The sequence below is a fragment of the Acomys minous genome (genome assembly GCF_964271855.1).
Source record: "Acomys minous genome assembly, chromosome: 13".
Classification (NCBI taxonomy): domain Eukaryota; kingdom Metazoa; phylum Chordata; class Mammalia; order Rodentia; family Muridae; genus Acomys; species Acomys minous.
Genome location: NC_140495.1, coordinates 5,498,157 through 5,515,532, shown reverse-complemented (window position 1 = coordinate 5,515,532; position 17,376 = coordinate 5,498,157). Strand labels below are relative to the sequence as shown.

At 47.8% G+C, this 17,376-nt stretch overlaps 1 protein-coding gene across 2 annotated transcripts in view; it reads left to right on the top strand.

The window, feature by feature from the left end:
- ITGA9 (integrin subunit alpha 9) overlaps window positions 1-17,376 on the top strand; it is a 316,744-nt gene that overhangs the window by 234,971 nt on the left and 64,397 nt on the right. For both annotated transcript variants that reach the window (XM_084754233.1, XM_084754234.1), the window contains exons 19-20: window positions 11,645-11,731; window positions 13,268-13,347. In XM_084754233.1, the coding sequence (XP_084610359.1) occupies window positions 11,645-11,731; window positions 13,268-13,347 (167 nt within the window). The remainder of the gene's footprint in view (window positions 1-11,644; window positions 11,732-13,267; window positions 13,348-17,376) is intronic.

Genomic DNA, 17,376 nt, shown 5'->3' with positions numbered 1-17,376 from the left:
ACTCAGGCGTCTGGTGGATCAGCACACCAATGGCCACCCTTTTCTGTAATTGCCCTCAGAGGTCCAGCACAGCCCAGGAAGACACTTCCCTGAGCATCTAACCAGCGCACTCACTGAATAACCTCATATGTCTGATGGGTCCCAACTAGCCGAGAAAGCCATGGGCTCCCCTCGTCAACCAGAAACTGGCTGAGTGTCTGTAAGCTGCCTGCATTTGGACAGGCTACCTGGTGACAGATGCATGCCAACCTGTGAGATAGGCAGGTGATTTTGAAACAAAGGGAAGGAAATGTCTTCCCCAGACCCTACAAAGGCCCCTTCTTAGACCCACGCCCTCAGGTGCTCAGTGTATGATCTGAGTTGGGCTGCCAGGCCTGAGTCTCAGCTCCTGAAGGACCTAGGACATGTGTGATCTTGGATGAGTTTCATAAGCCTCAGTGAGCCCCCAAAGGACAATATGGTGACCTAACAGAGCCTGGCGTCACCATGGAAACGCTTCAGTGAGGGAGTATCTAGATTAGGGCGGCCGGTGGATTTCTCTGGGAGGTCATCATAACTGAAATGAAATGGCGCAGCCTGAAAGTGGGCAGCACCAGTCCCCAGTGTGGGGCCCCAGGCTGGGTAAGAGTAGAGAAAGCTGCCTGAGCACCAAGTATGCCTCCGCTCTCTCCGCCCTCAACTCACCATGTGACCAATACCTGCCTTGCGATCCTGCAGCGATGGACAGTGCCCTGGAATTGTAAACTGAGTAAACAGTCTCCCCTAAGTTGCTTTTCGCAAGATATTAATTTATTTTTATTTTTTTAATCACAACCACAGAAATAAAACCAGCAAAATTGCTTAGAGCAGCGCCAGAGCTCGGCATACCTGCACCTGTCCCTGCAGCTCTTAGTTTCCAGGCAGTCCGAGCAGGTTGAGGATCTTACTCTGAGGCAGTACAAACCCCATAGGCATGTTGACAAATGTGGGCGAAAGAGCCAAAAATATTTAAGAACAATTTTCTGGGTCCTCCCTGGATCCTAGTAGCCACAGTGAGAACTTTAGCTATTAAGTCCTTGACTCTCCAGGTCCCCACTTCCTCCCTCTGAGAAACACTGTAAAGAAAAAGGGGACATGAACCAGATAGTCAGCACCCAGCTCTGACTCCATGGGGACTCAGACGGGTGATACATCAATCATCCTCCCCTGTGCATTCAAAGAAAACACTCAGAAACAATGCCGGGATGAGTCCGTGTTTTATGAGGCACTTAAGTGAATTAAAATCAATATGCAATCAAGTATGCCGTGTGTCGGCTGGCATCCGGAAAGTTTTGCTGGTGCACTTCTCTGTTTCAGAAGATACTGGTCTCTGAGGACAGGCAGGTCATGAGGAAGTGACTCTGCCCTGTAGCCTGTGCTATGACGCCGTGAGGTTTATAAAGCTTGGAGCTGTTCCTTCAGAGTCCCACATCACCAGGAAGAGTCTCAGTGGATGAGGAGCACAGAGACCATGGAGAATAGGTGTTTGTGTGCTGGTCTGTTTCTCACTATCCTAGGTTGAGTTCCTGCCATACTTTTATTCTGTCGCTGTGGCAAATACCATAACCAAAGGCAACTTAGTGGAAGGGAGGGTTTACTGTTCACCTTTCACTCCCAGGTCGCAAACCATCACTGAGAGATTCAGGACAGGCAGGCAGGCAGGAGCTTGACCCAGAAACCATGAGGAAGCTGCTTGCTAGCTCGCTCCTAGCCTATAGCTTCTGCCCAGGGAATGGTGCTGCCCACAGTGGGCTAGGTTCTCCTACAGCAAGTAGTAGTCAAGATAGCCAGTCCCTCACAGGCATACCCACAGGCTAATACAATCTAGGCAGTTCCCCAAAGGGTAATTTTAGGCTTTCTTCTCAAATGATCCTAGATTGTGCTGAGTTGGCAAAGGAAACCCAGGACAGTTCTCTATGACAAAATTCTGACCATAAATATCACGTAATACGATTTCCTAAGTAGTATACATAGGGGAACGAGGAAGCAAGCTTTGGAAGGGACAGGCATGATAGCAAGTGTCACACTCATGAGGGAAAAGGTGAGTGACCCTGGTGTAAACCAAGGCACGATCTGAGACACAGGAATGCAAGTCAGTGTTTTCTCTTAAGGGAACTGCCAAGTACCACTACCTCCTTGCATCCCCAGGCAAAGATGGTTCTAGAAACCAATGGTCATCCTCAGACACCCTGATGTGAGGGTGTCCGCACATGACAGAGCAGAGTGCATTCATTGTAAGACCTGTGAGGACACTGACAGAGCTATGGCACCCTGCACAGTATCCTTCCCACAGCCTGTTGTTCTTACAGAGCTGCTACAAGGTCAGTCCAGCCATATGAGGCAGGACCCAAATAAAAGCCAGCATCAAAGAAGCAAGTCCCAGGAAAACACTTTGGAAATAAAGAAAAATGAGAATGAGCAAAGCTGTCTAGAGTGGGCAAGACACATAGAAAACATTGGTCATTTAATTACTTCTGCAGCTTTAGTGGCGAGTCGTAAACACCCCGTCAGGTCTCCTCCCCCAGCCACTAAGGCGGCTCCCAACACACTCCAGTCTGTCATGTCACAAGTAGCGCAAACATGCTGTGCCTCAGACTGGCTCACAGCCATGTGGCTTGGCCTCTTTTTGCAAAAGACTAGGAGAAGTCATTAAATTCTACACGAGGATCTAGCAAGATATAACTCGAAACCTGGTCATTAAAAGAGCCTTAGAGCGGCCCTTATTGTTTGTATGGGCCAGTCATCCCAAGCAACTGGCTAGTTAACCAAAAATGCTGAAACCAAACGTGGGAGACCAAGAATAAACCTGGAAAGCAGAGCCTATCTCCCAAGGTATGCTAACTCCAGCATTTACCTATATTTGTAGGTTTTTTTTTTTTTAGTACTTTCTTGTGTAATGAATGTTTTACCAACCTGTATCTATCCGCACCACATACACAGCTGGTGCTCAAGGAGGCCAGAAGAGGACATCAGATCCCCTGGACCTGGAGTTGCAAACAGTTGTGAGCCACCATGCAAGTGCTGGGAACTGAACCCAGGTCCTCTGCAGGAGCAGCCAGTGCTCTAACCACTGAGCCACTGCTTCTGCCTGTTAGTTGGTATTTTTCAGCTCAAAGCTCCTGTAGAAGTGTCTTTCAGCTGTTCTAATGTCAGTCACTGAAGTTCTCGGCTTCGGGATTTTAGGCAATGCACCCATGATTGCACACCCTGAAATACAGCCTGTGCTCCCTTCTCTGTCCTATGGGAAACTTTTGAAAGCTTAAGCCTTGGCTGGTGTATGATTCAATGTCTCATGAGCCACCAGGACAATGGTTCTGCATCCGAGTAAATTCAGGTTGGCTCCTGAAAGTCCCCTCCACGCATGGTGCTGTTGTAAAGTGACAGACTCTTTAGGAGGTAGGACTCAGTGGAAGGATGTTAGGTCACTGTGGACCTGCCCATAAACATGATATTGGGACCTGGACCCCTTCCTCACTCCCGTCTCCTTGACATTGTGAGGTAAGCACACCCCATTCCACACTCCCACCAAGATGCCATGGCTCACGGGCTAGCTGACCATGAGCTGACACTATGAACCAAAGCTGTTTCTCCTTTCATATTGAGTCTCTTAGGTATTTGTCACATTGACAAAGCTGGTTAGAACATAGGCTTAAAAGCCCTAAGCTGAAAAAAGCCCTAAGGAGAGGGCTACATCTGTCTACCTCCAATTCTGACTCATGAGATAGGCACAATAATATCTTCCAAATAAGTCCATGACAGAGCACAAATTCTTCGCTAGCCACAGGACACTGGGCACAGCCCTTGCATCTACCAGGTAAAGCTTGGAATGAGAGCCCTCTCCGCTACCTCGTGCAGCTTGTAGGTGGTGATTCCCAATGGCCTTCACCTGCCCGTTCAAATGATGGGCCACTCTCCACCCTGGCATGGCATGAGTGTCTGACTCTGGTAGACCAGCATGCCCAGTTTTAGATTCTGTAAACATAAAGAACTTGCAGGCTTCATGGTTCATTACAAAGGAAGATGAAATTACAGTGGTACTGCTGAACTATAGAGTCTACAGAGACAGAGATGGGAGACCCGGTGCTTTTCTTATAAAGAGTTACCCATGCCATCTTCTCGTGAACAGATTGCCCAAACGCTCAGGCAATAACCACTGCTCATTCTTAATTGTTCCTCCTCCTTTCTGCCACACCAGGCATCCTCCTTAAAGACGACAACAACTGGATTACAAAGGGCACATGGCCCAAGAAAGGACACTGTGGGTACTCCACGCATAGCTATTACGAGACAAGAAATTGAACAAAGGCACGGAATTAGCTTACCAAAGCTGTGTCCTATTGTAGCAACATAAAATTCAGTGGATGGATGGATGGATGGATGGATGGATGGATGGATGGATGGACAGACGGACAGACGGGCAGACAGACAGACAGACAGACAGACAGATTTTCTCTGGGACAATCAGAATCCCTGGGTTAGAGCTCATCTGAGTTGTCTAGAGCAATATGCACCCAAGCTCACCTGACTCCCTGACATCAGGCCACAGCGTGCAGGGAACTTAGCACCCAAGCGTTCAATCTGAGGGCTCACACGTTACTGCACAGCAGCTGAGCTAGCACCACAGTTACATGCTGCAGTTGTGCTGGTGTCTCTCTTCTACTGGGTTAGCATATGCTATAACCTCCACGTTGATAGTTAGTGGTTTCGCTTTGAGAGCAGGGATTTCCCTGAGGACTGCTTCCCATCGATCCCAGGATTCCTCCCCAAAAAGTCTCATGTTGAGCCAGAGTCCCAAGATGCAGGAGGTAGAAGCAGGAGATTTAAGAGTTCAGGTCTAGCCTTGGCTACATAGTGAGACTCTGTCTGGAGAAAAACAAGAATTCCCACACTGGAGAAGAGGACCTAAAGTCCACCAGAGGACCTTAACACCAGCCAAGTTTCCCGAGCTCTTAACTCGAGAGCCCATAAGAACCATGCAGGCAGCCTTCTGCCAGTGCATATCGAGGCTGCCACTGTGGTTCAGTGGGGTCACATCGCCCCCTCCCCGTGTGGTCTTTTTTAACAAAGCTCTCTGTGGACCACCATCACTGTCTTCCCTGAAGCATCTAACCGATTGGAGTGGTGCCGCTGTCTGGTGACTCATGGCTCTCTGCTGGGGCCTGGGACCTGGTGAGAGCAACACGTACATACTTGATTTCTTTATCGTGTCCTCAGCCAAGACTTGTGCACAGCTGGCGCTCCCAGACGGGTCTGCTCCCGGTTAGGACTCGGTGACAAGTGTTCGTTGTTTATCACATCTGAAGGCTGTTAAGCAAAAGGAAAGTGACACAAGATTGCTCAGAGGCAGCGACCAGAACAGAGTGAGGGAGATGGCTGCAGTGACCTCCCTTTAAGAAGAATCTCACAGCTTGTGCATGCCAGCCTTCCCCCTCTTTCTCTTCCCGGCAAGAGGCAGCCCCGAATGCACTCAGCCTCTGTATCTACCTATTCTGCACATCTCATGTAAATGAAGTCATGTATGTGAAGTGGACCCTGTAACTGGTTCCCTTTACCGAACTAGAGACACCTACATTGTGATATGCATGGTACTTTCTCATAGTTGAATAATATCCCATTCCATGAGTACTCTGTGCTCTGTCTACTCCTTGATTGGTTGGTAGGGGCTAGATGGTTTCCTTCTGTATTAAAGATGTCAGTGTTGGTCCCTTAAAAGCAGACATTCCTTCTCAACCATCAGTCACAGTGCCCTCTGGACTGTGCCTGGCATTTTGAAGGCATTTGCTAGAACAAACAGTGAACAGTGAATGGTTGAATGAATGAATGAATGAATGAATGAATGAATGAATAAATGAATGAATGCATTGGTACACAGACAGCATGAGGCAGCGGCAGAGGACAAGACACCGTGTGCATATTACCTGTGTCGTATGTCGTAGCCTAAGTCTCATTTACAAAATGTTCAAATGACGGGTCTTTCCTCACACCAGTGTTGTGTTCTGTACTAGATTTGTGGGGCTGGCTATGATCAGGAGTCAGAGATTTACGTTTAGAGGCCGCGCAGAGAGGCAGAGCTGAGCACGCACGTTGGGGAGCCATACGGCCACTCAAATTGGCTCCACTGTCTGCTCACTAGGAACCCTGCAACAAGTGATAGAATGCCTTTGCGTTCCAGTTCCGTCCTGGTAAAACGAGAATTAAGAGGGAATCAAAGTCCTCAGATGACAGATTTTACACACTCCCTGGCGTGTCAGCAAGGCATTGCTGAGCAGAGGTCATCTCTGAAAGCCACCCACCTCCTTCAGCCCCAGCTAGGGCATCAGGACACATCTCAGGCAAGTGTCATGACTTGATCTGACAGGTGATAAAATTCAGGCTTGCAGGAAGCACGTTTTACTTGCATGGCACACATAGCTGTTGCATATCCTAACCAACAGTCAAAGCCTACATGTGAATGCCAAGGCATGCTTGCTTTCTAAGCTGCAGGCTCACATGTGTTTTTGCCAACAGGAGTTTAACAAGCCCTGTCCAGGAGAATGGTCTTCTCAGAGCAGAACCATTCTGGCCTTCTGCTGACTCATCACTGAAGGGAGCTGATGAAGTCTTCTCTGGGAGTAACCCCACTTTCTGTTGAGCCAGTAGTTAGGAGCATTGCTTGACACTGGCGCCTCTGTTAATTACCGAGTTTGGGCTAAAACCCCTTCAAATACAATCCTAATCAAAGGTCCCAGGGAAAGAGTCTTAGAGGAACATCAAACCGACAGCCAGACACAGAGACCTGAAGGTCATCTTCAGTTTGGCAAACACACGTAGGAAGTACAAAATGCAAAGTCAAAACTCAAAGTCAGAAACAAAGTTCAACTTGACTCAGTAATCCCACCATGGGACTCACGACATTCTGTTTTCAAGGGCCACTATGTTGGTGGCCGAGTAAGGCCCTTCTCTAAGTCTGAAATCAAACCCTCCTGCAAATGAGAGGAAAGAGGCCAAAGGGCCAGAGAGGCTCACTGCCTTCATTGTCTGGGCTTCCAAACACCCCCCCATGTTGTTACAGAGTCTGGAACCTGGCTCTGCTGGCTGTGTGCCCAGAACTGGGGCAGCCAAGATATGTCTGGAAAAGAGGGCTTCTTCAAGGCAAGCATCCCTCATGCCAGGCAGGCCGGCAAAATGTGCTGCGATTTGTACTCCCTTCACTCAGGGCTTCCACAGGGCAGGCCCGCTCACTCAGTAACTGCCAGGTCAACAGCTACTGAGTGCCAGGCCCTGAGAATATAGAATATGTGTGTGTGTGTGTGTGTGTGTGTGTGTGTGTGTGTGTGTGTGTGTGTGTGTGTGTGTGTATACCAAGGAAGATTTCCATCGTCGTGTTGAGTTTTTTTTAATATTAATTGATGATTTCCTATCTTGTGCATAAGATGTATTACTATGAAATTTCAATTGGATCATAATTACCTATGATCTCCAGGGAGGAACCTTGTCAGCTGCCCTCGCTAGCCAGGAAAAAGTGGGGCTGGGAAAAGAGCCAGTTAGTGAATCGGCCTGAAGTCTAGTCCAAGCTTTCATAGTCAAAATATTTTCAAAAGATTTTGTTGGGACTTTGCTTGGAAAATAAATAAAAAACTTGTGAAAATAGGTTGGCTTTATGCTACATTTACAGTCACTTGGTATTTTTATTATGACTGTCAAAGATACCTTATACTCAAAGTACAGGCTTGGTGGTGGGATTAGCTTCTCTAACAGAACACTGCCTGGGCTGCAGAGATGGCTCCGTGGTTAACAGTACCTGTTGCTATTTTAGGGGACCATGGTTTGGTTCCCAACACCCACATAGAAGAACTCAACCACCTGTAACTCCAGTCCAAAGTACTGGAGGGCCTCAGGGCCCTTTTCTGGCCCCTGAGGGTACTAGGCAAGCACACAGTACACATACATACATGTAGGCAATATATCCATATACACTAAATAATAAAATAAATATATCTTTTTTTAAAGAAAATAAAACAATACTGCCCTGAGTAATGAAATAAGAAAATAAGTATTGAGTAAATAGCTACTGTGTGGGACTTGTCTTAATGTATGATGCCCTACACCTTCTAAGTGTTAGTCTCTGTCTGTCTGTCTGTCTGTCTGTCTGTCTGTCTCTCTCTCTCTCTCTCTCTCTCTCCCTTCTTCAATCTCTGTCTCTGTCTCTCTCTGTGTGTACATATGTGTGTGTATGTGTCTGTGCATGTGTGTGTGCATGTGTGTACATGTGTGTGCATGTGTCTGTGCATATGTGTGTGCGTGTGTGTGTGCATGTGTCTGTGCATATGTGTGTGCATGCACACCTGCCATGGTATGTATGTGGAGGGCAGAGGACAACTGCAGTAGTCATCTCTCTCCTTCTCTCGTGTGGGTCCCGGGGATTGAACTCTTGATCTTCAGGCTTCTCAGCAAGTGCCTTCACCCAGGAACCATCTTGCCAGCCCAGTCTTCTTGCCTGGAATACACGCGGCCCAATTTCAACACATAGTCACACACGCAAGGGGTTGGGGAAGATAGAGAATGAATGAACAAATGTTCATCCCAGGCCCCATGACCTGAGTCTCCTCAGAGATTACGCATTCAGGAATGTAGCTCTGGAATCTGCATTTTCAAATACTTCTGTGTGACATTAATGCAGATGATCTTAGGTCTGGATGTGAGGACCACTAGCTATGGGCATATGGCATTTCCACTAGGACATTTAAAATCAGCCAGATCAGTTTTTCTAAGGTGTTGGAAAGACTTACAGTGGTTTCTTCTTACATTAGTTTATCTCCTGCTTGGCTCAATCTTGGAATTCTGGCTGTTAACACTGCATTGCTACTTTCTAAGATTAAAAATTTTTTTAATGTTTAAAACAAGGTGCCAAAGTCACTAAATTTCACTCAGTGGATTTTCAGAAAAATGGTCAAACCTTTGTAACTGGTACCCAAATCAAGAAAGAACATTCTGGGACTGGAGAGATGGCTCTATTGTTAATATCACTTGCTACTCTTGAAAAGGATCTGGTTCAGTTCCCAGTACCCACGTGGTGGCTCATGGATGGAATTCCATCTCCGAGAGATCTGCTTGGAGAGCTGCCTGGGCCTCCAGGGGAACTGCATGCATATGACGTATAGACACACATAAAATATGCAAATTTTAGAACATTTAAAAGCATCTTCAACATTCCAGAAACCTCTTGTGTTGTTTCATGACTTCTGAGTCTGTATTTTGTCATTTCTGTTTCTGTGTGTTTCATTGAGTTCATAAAACATATTAATAGCAGGATGTATCTATGAATTGGTGTACTGTGGCAAATGCTTATATTTTTAAATATTTCATATGAGTGTAAGTGTGCCTGAGTGCATGTATGTGTACCACATTTATGCAGGAGCCCAGGAAGGCCAGAAGGCATATCAGATCCCCTGGACCTGGAGTTACAAATGGTTGTAAACCATCATGTGGATGCTGGGAACCAAACCCTGGTTCTCTATAAGAGTAGTAGGTGCTCTTAACCACTGAGCCATATCTCTTGCCCAAATGTTCATGTTTTTAATTGATAAGAAAAATTTATAGAAATGTAAAAAAAAAACTGAACTTGAAAGTTGGGTGGAAGAGCTGGGTGTGGTGGTGCATGCTTTTAATCCCTGGAGGTAGAGGCAAGAGGATCGAGACAAGAAACACGAGGATAGCCTTGGCTACACAGTAAGTTCAAAGCCAGCTTGGGCTGTATGAGACCCTGCCTCAGTGAAAAGAAATTTGGCTGGAAGGAGCATGATGCCACTTCAGTGCCCAAGTCCGTGTGCTGATGCCTTTTGATGGCCATTGTCACTGCGCTCATTGGTCTGGGCCAGGAAAGGGGTGAGGAGATTGCATCCAGAGTTGCCGAGTCTTACCCAAATCCTTGCTGGCTTTGGCCCTGTCAGCTGAATGACCCTGGGGGAAGCCCCATGACTTCACTGAACACATGGTTGGTGTTCAACAAGTGTTGGCTCTCTGTTATTTCTTTCCTGTCTCCAGACCGGCAGTGCCACTGATACCCTAATTTGGCCTCAGGCACTGAGAGAGCCCTGTGGGTTATGAGAGCCTCCTGGGTTTCCTCTGACCTCAGTTGGAAACCTTGTGCTAATGTGAGAGTACAGCAGCCCCAGGAGCTTCTCTCTGCATTCTCTCAGGCCAGTGTAACCCTGTAAACGTCACCTCAGTCTGGCATCTACTGTCTGTCCTTGGAAACCTTAAACCTCAGGCTGTAGAGAGAAACCCTGTTTTCCTTGGAATTGTTTTTTCTTTTTAATAGCTTGTCTTTCTTAAGTTCTCAAGGTCTTGAAAGGGGTGGTTAGTGGGTAGGCTCAGGATAAAGGAGACACAAAGATAGGTTGCTTTTTAGTACAAACCTTTGGAAGCTTCTAGCCTGCCTGTAGTCCAGTGCTACTCATCAAGGTGGAGGGGGGTGGCTTAGACTCTACTTCTTCTCTCATAGCTATAACAAAACACCTGGCAAAACAGCTTGAGGAAGGGAAGGTTCATTTTTGGCTCACAGTTTGAGGGTTCACAGTCCACCACGGCTGGGAAGACATGTTAGCAAGAGCGTAAAGCAGTCAGTCACACTGCACCTGCAGTCGAGACGCAGAGAGAGGGATGCTCATGCTCAGCTCACTTTTCCTTTAGAAATTGTTTTCATCATATTTATTTATTGTATATATATATAGTATATATAGTATGTATATATGTGTGTGTGTGTGTGTGTGTGTGTGTGTGTGTGTGTGTGTGTGTGTGTGTGTACCACTGATATAGCTGTGGAGATCAAAGGGCAGTTTGGGGAATTGGTTCTTTCCTTCGACCTTGTGGGTCCCAGGGATTGAGGCATCTGGTTTAACAGCAAACATCTTTACTCACTGAGCTGTTATCTTACTGGCCCCTCTTCCTTTAGTCTGTATCCCTAACCCATGGAATGGTGCTGCCCACAGTCAGGATGGATTTCCCCTTCTTAGTTAATTCTTTCTAGAAACATTTTCACAGACATGCCAAGAGGTGGTCTCCTGTGCGATTCTGAATCTAGATAAGTTGGCAATAATGATTAAAACCTAAAGCATTGGTTTGAATTTATCCATAGTCTGTCCTCTGAAGCTGCCAAGGGGAACCCTGGGAAGGTGGGCAGCCCTGGGAAGGTGGGCAGCCCTGGGAAGGTGGGCAGCCCTGGGAAGGTGGGCAGCCATGGGAAGGTGGGCAGCCCTGGGAAGGTGGGCAGCCCTGGGAAGGTGGGCAGCCCTGGGAAGGTGGGCAGCCCTGGGAAGGTGGGCAGCCATGGGAAGGTGGGCAGCCATGGGAAGGTGGGCAGCCCTGGGAAGGTGGGCAGCCATGGGAAGGTGGGCAGCCATGGGAAGGTGGACAGCCATGGGAAGGTGGGCAGCCATGGGAAGGTGGACAGCCATGGGAAGGTGGGCAGCCCTGGGAAGGTGGGCAGCCAGAGAAGATTGGAGGTTTGGTCTGGTCTCAGAGCTCCTTAGGCCACCACAGCTGGGGACAACTAATCTGCCCTCAGGACCTGATGGCCTTACTGAGGCCTTCCATACCCCTGTCTTCCATGCAGTGCAGTCATCTGTTGACACTTCTTCCATTCCAGGAGGAGATGGGCATTTCCTGTGAGCTGCTGGAATCAAACTTCCTCAAGTGCAGTGTGGGATTTCCTTTCATGAGGTCAAAGTCGAAGGTAAGGAAGATGGATGCTTCCTAGACCATAGTCCCCCAGTTCTTCCCAACAGTCACTTATTGCTACACACACACACACACACACACACACACACACACACACACACACACCACATACACACTCTCATGAGCATGTGTGCACACATGCATGTTTGTGCGTGCGCTCACACACACACACTCAAACACACACACACACCACATACACACTCTCATGAGCATGGGTGCACACATGCATGCATGTGCATGCACGCACACACACACACACACACACACACACACACACACACACTCACTGCTTCATTTAAATTTTTTAAGTAACAGAAAGCAGACTTCATTGAGAAACCCATATCCTTTCTTGAACATGCTACTCTGCTATAAAAACCTAATCCATGTCACAAATCACCAAAGTGTATCTGGCTAGCTCTCCTAGTGGGATGTGAGTGTCACCAACATGTGTTGTCTCTGAAAATGTCATAAAGTCAACAGAAACAATGACAATCGGAATATTGGTTCCTGTTTCTGCTGCAGAGGCCACAAACATAAATAACCGTAGTCTATTTCATTTGCTTTTTGAAAATTCTGCGTGCAGATGTCAAGACCTTTAGCAAGACTAAACCCAGAGGTGAGAGAGAGGAAAGGAGGGTAAGAAAAACCAGAAAGTTACACAAGGACAGAGCAGCCCCTACCTGTGGCCCTTGATGCCCTCCTGTTGGCAAATCCTGGGGTCTTCAGGTGCTAGGATACACATGCGGCCTCATGAATACACTTTGGCTCACTCTGATTGGCAGTGTGTATCTGTCACTCACTTCTACCCTGTGCCCTCCCCTCACTTCCATCTTCAGTTTGGTTGACTTAACTCAGATATCCAGCCAGTTCTGACTCTACAGAACAAGACTCCTGACTGTCCTTTCTCATGTGCCCTCCTGTCCTGTCCTCATACCTTGTCCTCTTCATAAACCCAGCTCCTCTGCAGCAGAGATTTCTGCTGAGGAAGGGGGTGTTCATTTGCATCATAGATAACGGTACAATTTACTGGCCTAGGCCCATTGCTCCCAAGTAACATTCAGAATTCAATGTCTCAGAAAAGCATGCAATTGCCTAGAATTTATTTTAATAGAAACCAAATAATTGAGTTCCAATTCTCAATCTTTCTGCATTTGCTGGAATCGAAGACCAGCTTGTAAGCATCGCAGCCGACAATTATGTAAACTTAGCAAAAGACTGGGACAAATGATGAAAGTGAAACCAGAGACTCCTGGTTTGGCAGCTCCAGCATATGCCGCTGGCCCTCTAGGACTTCTGTGGCTGAAAGGGGTGACAATGCCCCTCATGGCGGGAGGGGCGTGGGGATTCACAGAGGGATGCGGCTCTGCTGAGGAGACCTCCTCACACCTGAAAATCAGATACATATTAAAAAGCTACATTTGCTGTGCAGATGAGCTTACAAAGGACACCAACCACAAACCAGTCTAGAAATCATAGTTTAAAATGTGGAGTGCTTGCGGGGGCCAAATGTGCTTTCTTTCTTTTTCCCTAGTATGAGTTCAGTGTCATCTTTGATACGAGCCACCTGTCTGGGGAAGAGGAAATTCTCAGCTTCATCGTGACTGCTCAGAGGTAAAAGGTCCTTAAACAGACTTTCCCCCCTCCCAAAATAAAAATGTTAAAGACTAGAAAAGGACATGCTTTAGGCATCCCTGGGATACAGAGGATTCAAAAATGGCTATTCCCCATGGCACAGAATGAAATCAGACCTCTGCAGGGTGGTCATTAGGCTCTGCTTGCCTAGTGTATGTGTCAGTTTCCTCAACTGCAGTGACCAAATAAAAAGCTCAAGGAAGGAAAGACTTATATTGGCTCACGGTTAAAGGGGAGACAGTCTATCAGGACTGGGAACTCACGGAAGGAGGCTGCTCTGGGCAGCAGGAGGCTGTTTGCTCGCAGCTCAGTGGTCCAGTAATCAGAGAGCTGGGAACGAAGGCAAGGTGCCTGCACACTGCTCTTCATCTTGAAAACTTTTGTGTCTGAGCTTCCACAGGAAGGTGCCATCTGCACTAAACGCAGATTAACCCTGCCTTTCCTGGTCTTCCCTGGGAGTCCCCTCTCAGACATGCCCAGAGGTATGTCTCCTGGGTGATTGCAAATCTGCTTAAGCTTAGATCAAATCCAGTTAGGACTGCATCCCTGGTCACCACTCCTGACTGAGCCTGGGAGGCCTGATGATAAGCTGGTCAGCTACAGCTGAGGAGAGACAGGCCTACTGAGGTGACATTCTAGTTCAAGGTCATATAATTAATTGGTTAGTTCCTGCTTGGCCATATTTTCCAAGTCAGACAGATGCTCTCTGTGGTGTGTCAGGCTAGGTCATCTGTTTTTCAGAGATATACATTGAATCATTTGGCAGGGTGGGGAAAGCACTTGCAGCCTGAGGGCTTGGTGAAGCCAGTTGGCAGAGGTTCTCAGGGAGTCCACCTAGAGAACCGAACTGTCCCAGAAGCCAGTGGGCAGACAGCGGAGGAGAAGTAGGTAAACTTCTCCCCTTAGGAGTGTGTATAGCTATGAGTGCCCAAGCTAGCCTGTGGGTTCCTGAGCTACCTCCGTTGAGCCACAACCTCCACATGCCTTGAAGCAACACAGGATTATCCATGGCTAGTTAGCAACACCAATGCAGGGAGCACCGTTAGGTCAGAGAGGCCATTAGCTCAGACAAACTTCGATGAGGCTAAGGCAGGTGAGATTGGACACCCAAACCAGCATTTAAATGTCTAGTTGTAGGGCTGGACAAAGGGCTCCACAGCTAAGAGAGTGGGTGGGTTACTCCTGCTGAGAGCCTGAGTTCAAGTCCCAACACCCAGGCTGGTCAACATTCAACTGTCTATAGCCCAGGCTCCAGTGGTCTGGTGCCCTCTTATGGCTTCATCTGACACTACACTCATATTCACACACACACACACACACACACACACACACACACACACACACTTTAAAATGATTTTAAATAGCTAAATTTCTAGTTGAAAATATGCTGCATCAACAGTGTAAGAATCCTATTTGTCCTTTACTCACCCGAATCTGACATTCTGATTCATGGAGTTCACCTTTCTTTCTACGTAGATTTTTTTTCCCTTGACCTTCTAAAAACAAGTTGTAGAAACCAGGCCTCTTGACCCATAACTGCTTCCTGTGAATTCTCCAAGAACAAAGCCACGTGTGACTCACACCAGTTATCCCGGTGGTGTCTTTCCAGCCATTTGCCCGGTGATTCACAAGACCTAGTTGTTTTCTCTTCGCCTTATTTTCAAATTCACATGAAACCTCCCTATGATTTAAGACAAATACATGCAAAGTGTAGAGAGACAGACTTCATTTCCGCAGCTAGAATACAAGAGAGATTCTAGAGCAGTGGCCGAGGGGGCGTATCCACACTGAAGCCCAAAGAGCGGCAGGGAAGGTCTACAGTGCGCCCTGCTGTGCTACGCCCATGTGAGCCATAGACAGGGGAGTGAGCGGTGTTCATGGCCATCCCAAAAAGGAGGAACATGCATGACAAGGAAAGATGGCGCTGACAGAGGAGCAGCTTTGAGTCACGGAGCGCAGAAGCAGCCCTCAGGACACCTGAACCACATTCTGACAACAGTGGGGAATTGCCTCAAGTTTTTTAAGAGATCATCAGCCCCGGTGTCATTTCTGTTGCTGTGATGGAGTGCCCTAACAGAAAGCAACTTAGGAGGAGAGAGGGACATATTTTGTTTACAATTCATTGCAGCAGGGAAGTCACACTGTCAGGGGCTTGAAGCAGCTAGCCACATCCCCCTGTAGTCAACAGCAGAGAGGAAAGAATGCACGCATGCTTGCTCGCTTGCCAGCTTGTGGTCAACAGCATTTCTCCGCTCCTATGCAGTGCAAAACCTCCTGCCTAAGGAGTGTTGCTGCCCACAGTTGGCTGAGTCTTCACACACTAATTGAAGACAGCTCCCCACACGTACAGCCACAGGCCAACACAATGTAGACACGCCCTCACTGAGACTCCTGGCAGGGGATTCTAGGGTATCTCCTGTCTCATTAAAGCTAACAGTTACACTGACACAATGTGTCAAAGACAGGGAGGCCCAACCACTGTTCCTCAGGTCCACAGAAAATGCAATATTGTGCTCTGTCCCTCCCTCAACACCTAGCACAGCCAGTGCTCACAAAAAAGGAACAGGACAGGCAAAGGATTTCCTTGTCAAAGAGAAAATGACACAACCTGCCCCTGGCCTCACTCACAGAGAGGGCAGGGGTCAGACGCATGTGCTGAAAGCCTCCTTTCCTCTCTGAGAATGACATGTCCGCTGGCCAGTGGTGTGCTGGCCTCGGAGGCACAGTGGAAGCACCTGGGAGCTTTGAAATCTGCTGATGCCTCGTGCAACCCCACCCACCCCTGGGATTTGGATCTAACTGGTCTACTGTAAGAGCTGGGCATTGGAGTTTAGGGAAAGAGTCCATGGTTCTAAATAATGTGCAAGATCCACTATCTGCATAGTCCTGAGTCCTGCAGAGCACATCACTGCTCAGTAGGTACCTGTTAGGCATACTTGCTATTTGCCAGTCACAGTGCTAAATGTAGCTCACATTTCTAAACACACACTACCTACAAAGTTTAAAAAAAGAAAAAAGAAAAAACCTCATATCCATTAGTATAAACTTTTACAGTGAATTCCTTAGATCATAAATTAAGGAGATTGTATAGCCTTTTAAACATACTGCACTGCTCTACATACTTGCTCCTCTTGGAGATCCTGTGGAAATCTAGTCTACCCACTCCCCAAAGAGGTCTCCCAACCCCTGACTCCCTGCTACCACAGACAGATCCCTAAAGCTCCTTATCTCAAATCTGACAGTTAAAATATCAGCCGTTCCTCACTTCTATCACCACCCTTTGAAGGCTTCTTGCCTACTTACGGCTTTCAGAGGGCATCAAACGGAGACTCCGCAGTGTCTCCTGACCCTTCATCTCTGCTGTCAGCCAGCAGGCTGGCCTGGCAGCCCACTTGGAAAAGTCCCAGCTCATGGAGCTTGAGGAATGGCAGAACGTTGTTTGATGTCTGTCTCTTTATCTCAACTTTTCAACTTGCCTCATTCTGGGCCGGCTACTTGATGACAGATCAAACCATGATCGGGTGCCAGCTGCCAGCAGCCCCAGGTGGCTGGAAAGGTGACAGGGGAAGGAATGGCTCTCCCATCAAAAGCCAGTTACTCGGGCCTGGAAGGATGCTGGGTGTAGGGAGCATCTGGGTCCAGGATTGTGCCAACTGCATTGACAGGGAAGTCACCTCTGAACTGCTCCTGGCAGTGCCTCCAATGCTTAGATTACTCCCTGGAAAAGGCAAGGTAGGGAGTCTAGTCATGTGGGCACCTGCTCCTGCTGTCATGTGCTCTGGCCACCTTGTGAGGGACTGATGTCATCTCATGCACGGGAGACAGATGTGGATCCAGGGGCAGTGACAGTGGCCCTGCATGGTCCGAGTCATGGAGCACCATTGTCTCCAAACAATGGGAGAGAGGAGAAGGGATGTGAGAGCTATTTTAGTACTGTTGCCGTTCAACACTTGCTGGTGGGAGAGGAAGGCAGCGGGGCAGAGGGGAGGACGACAGAGCAGGTGGGCT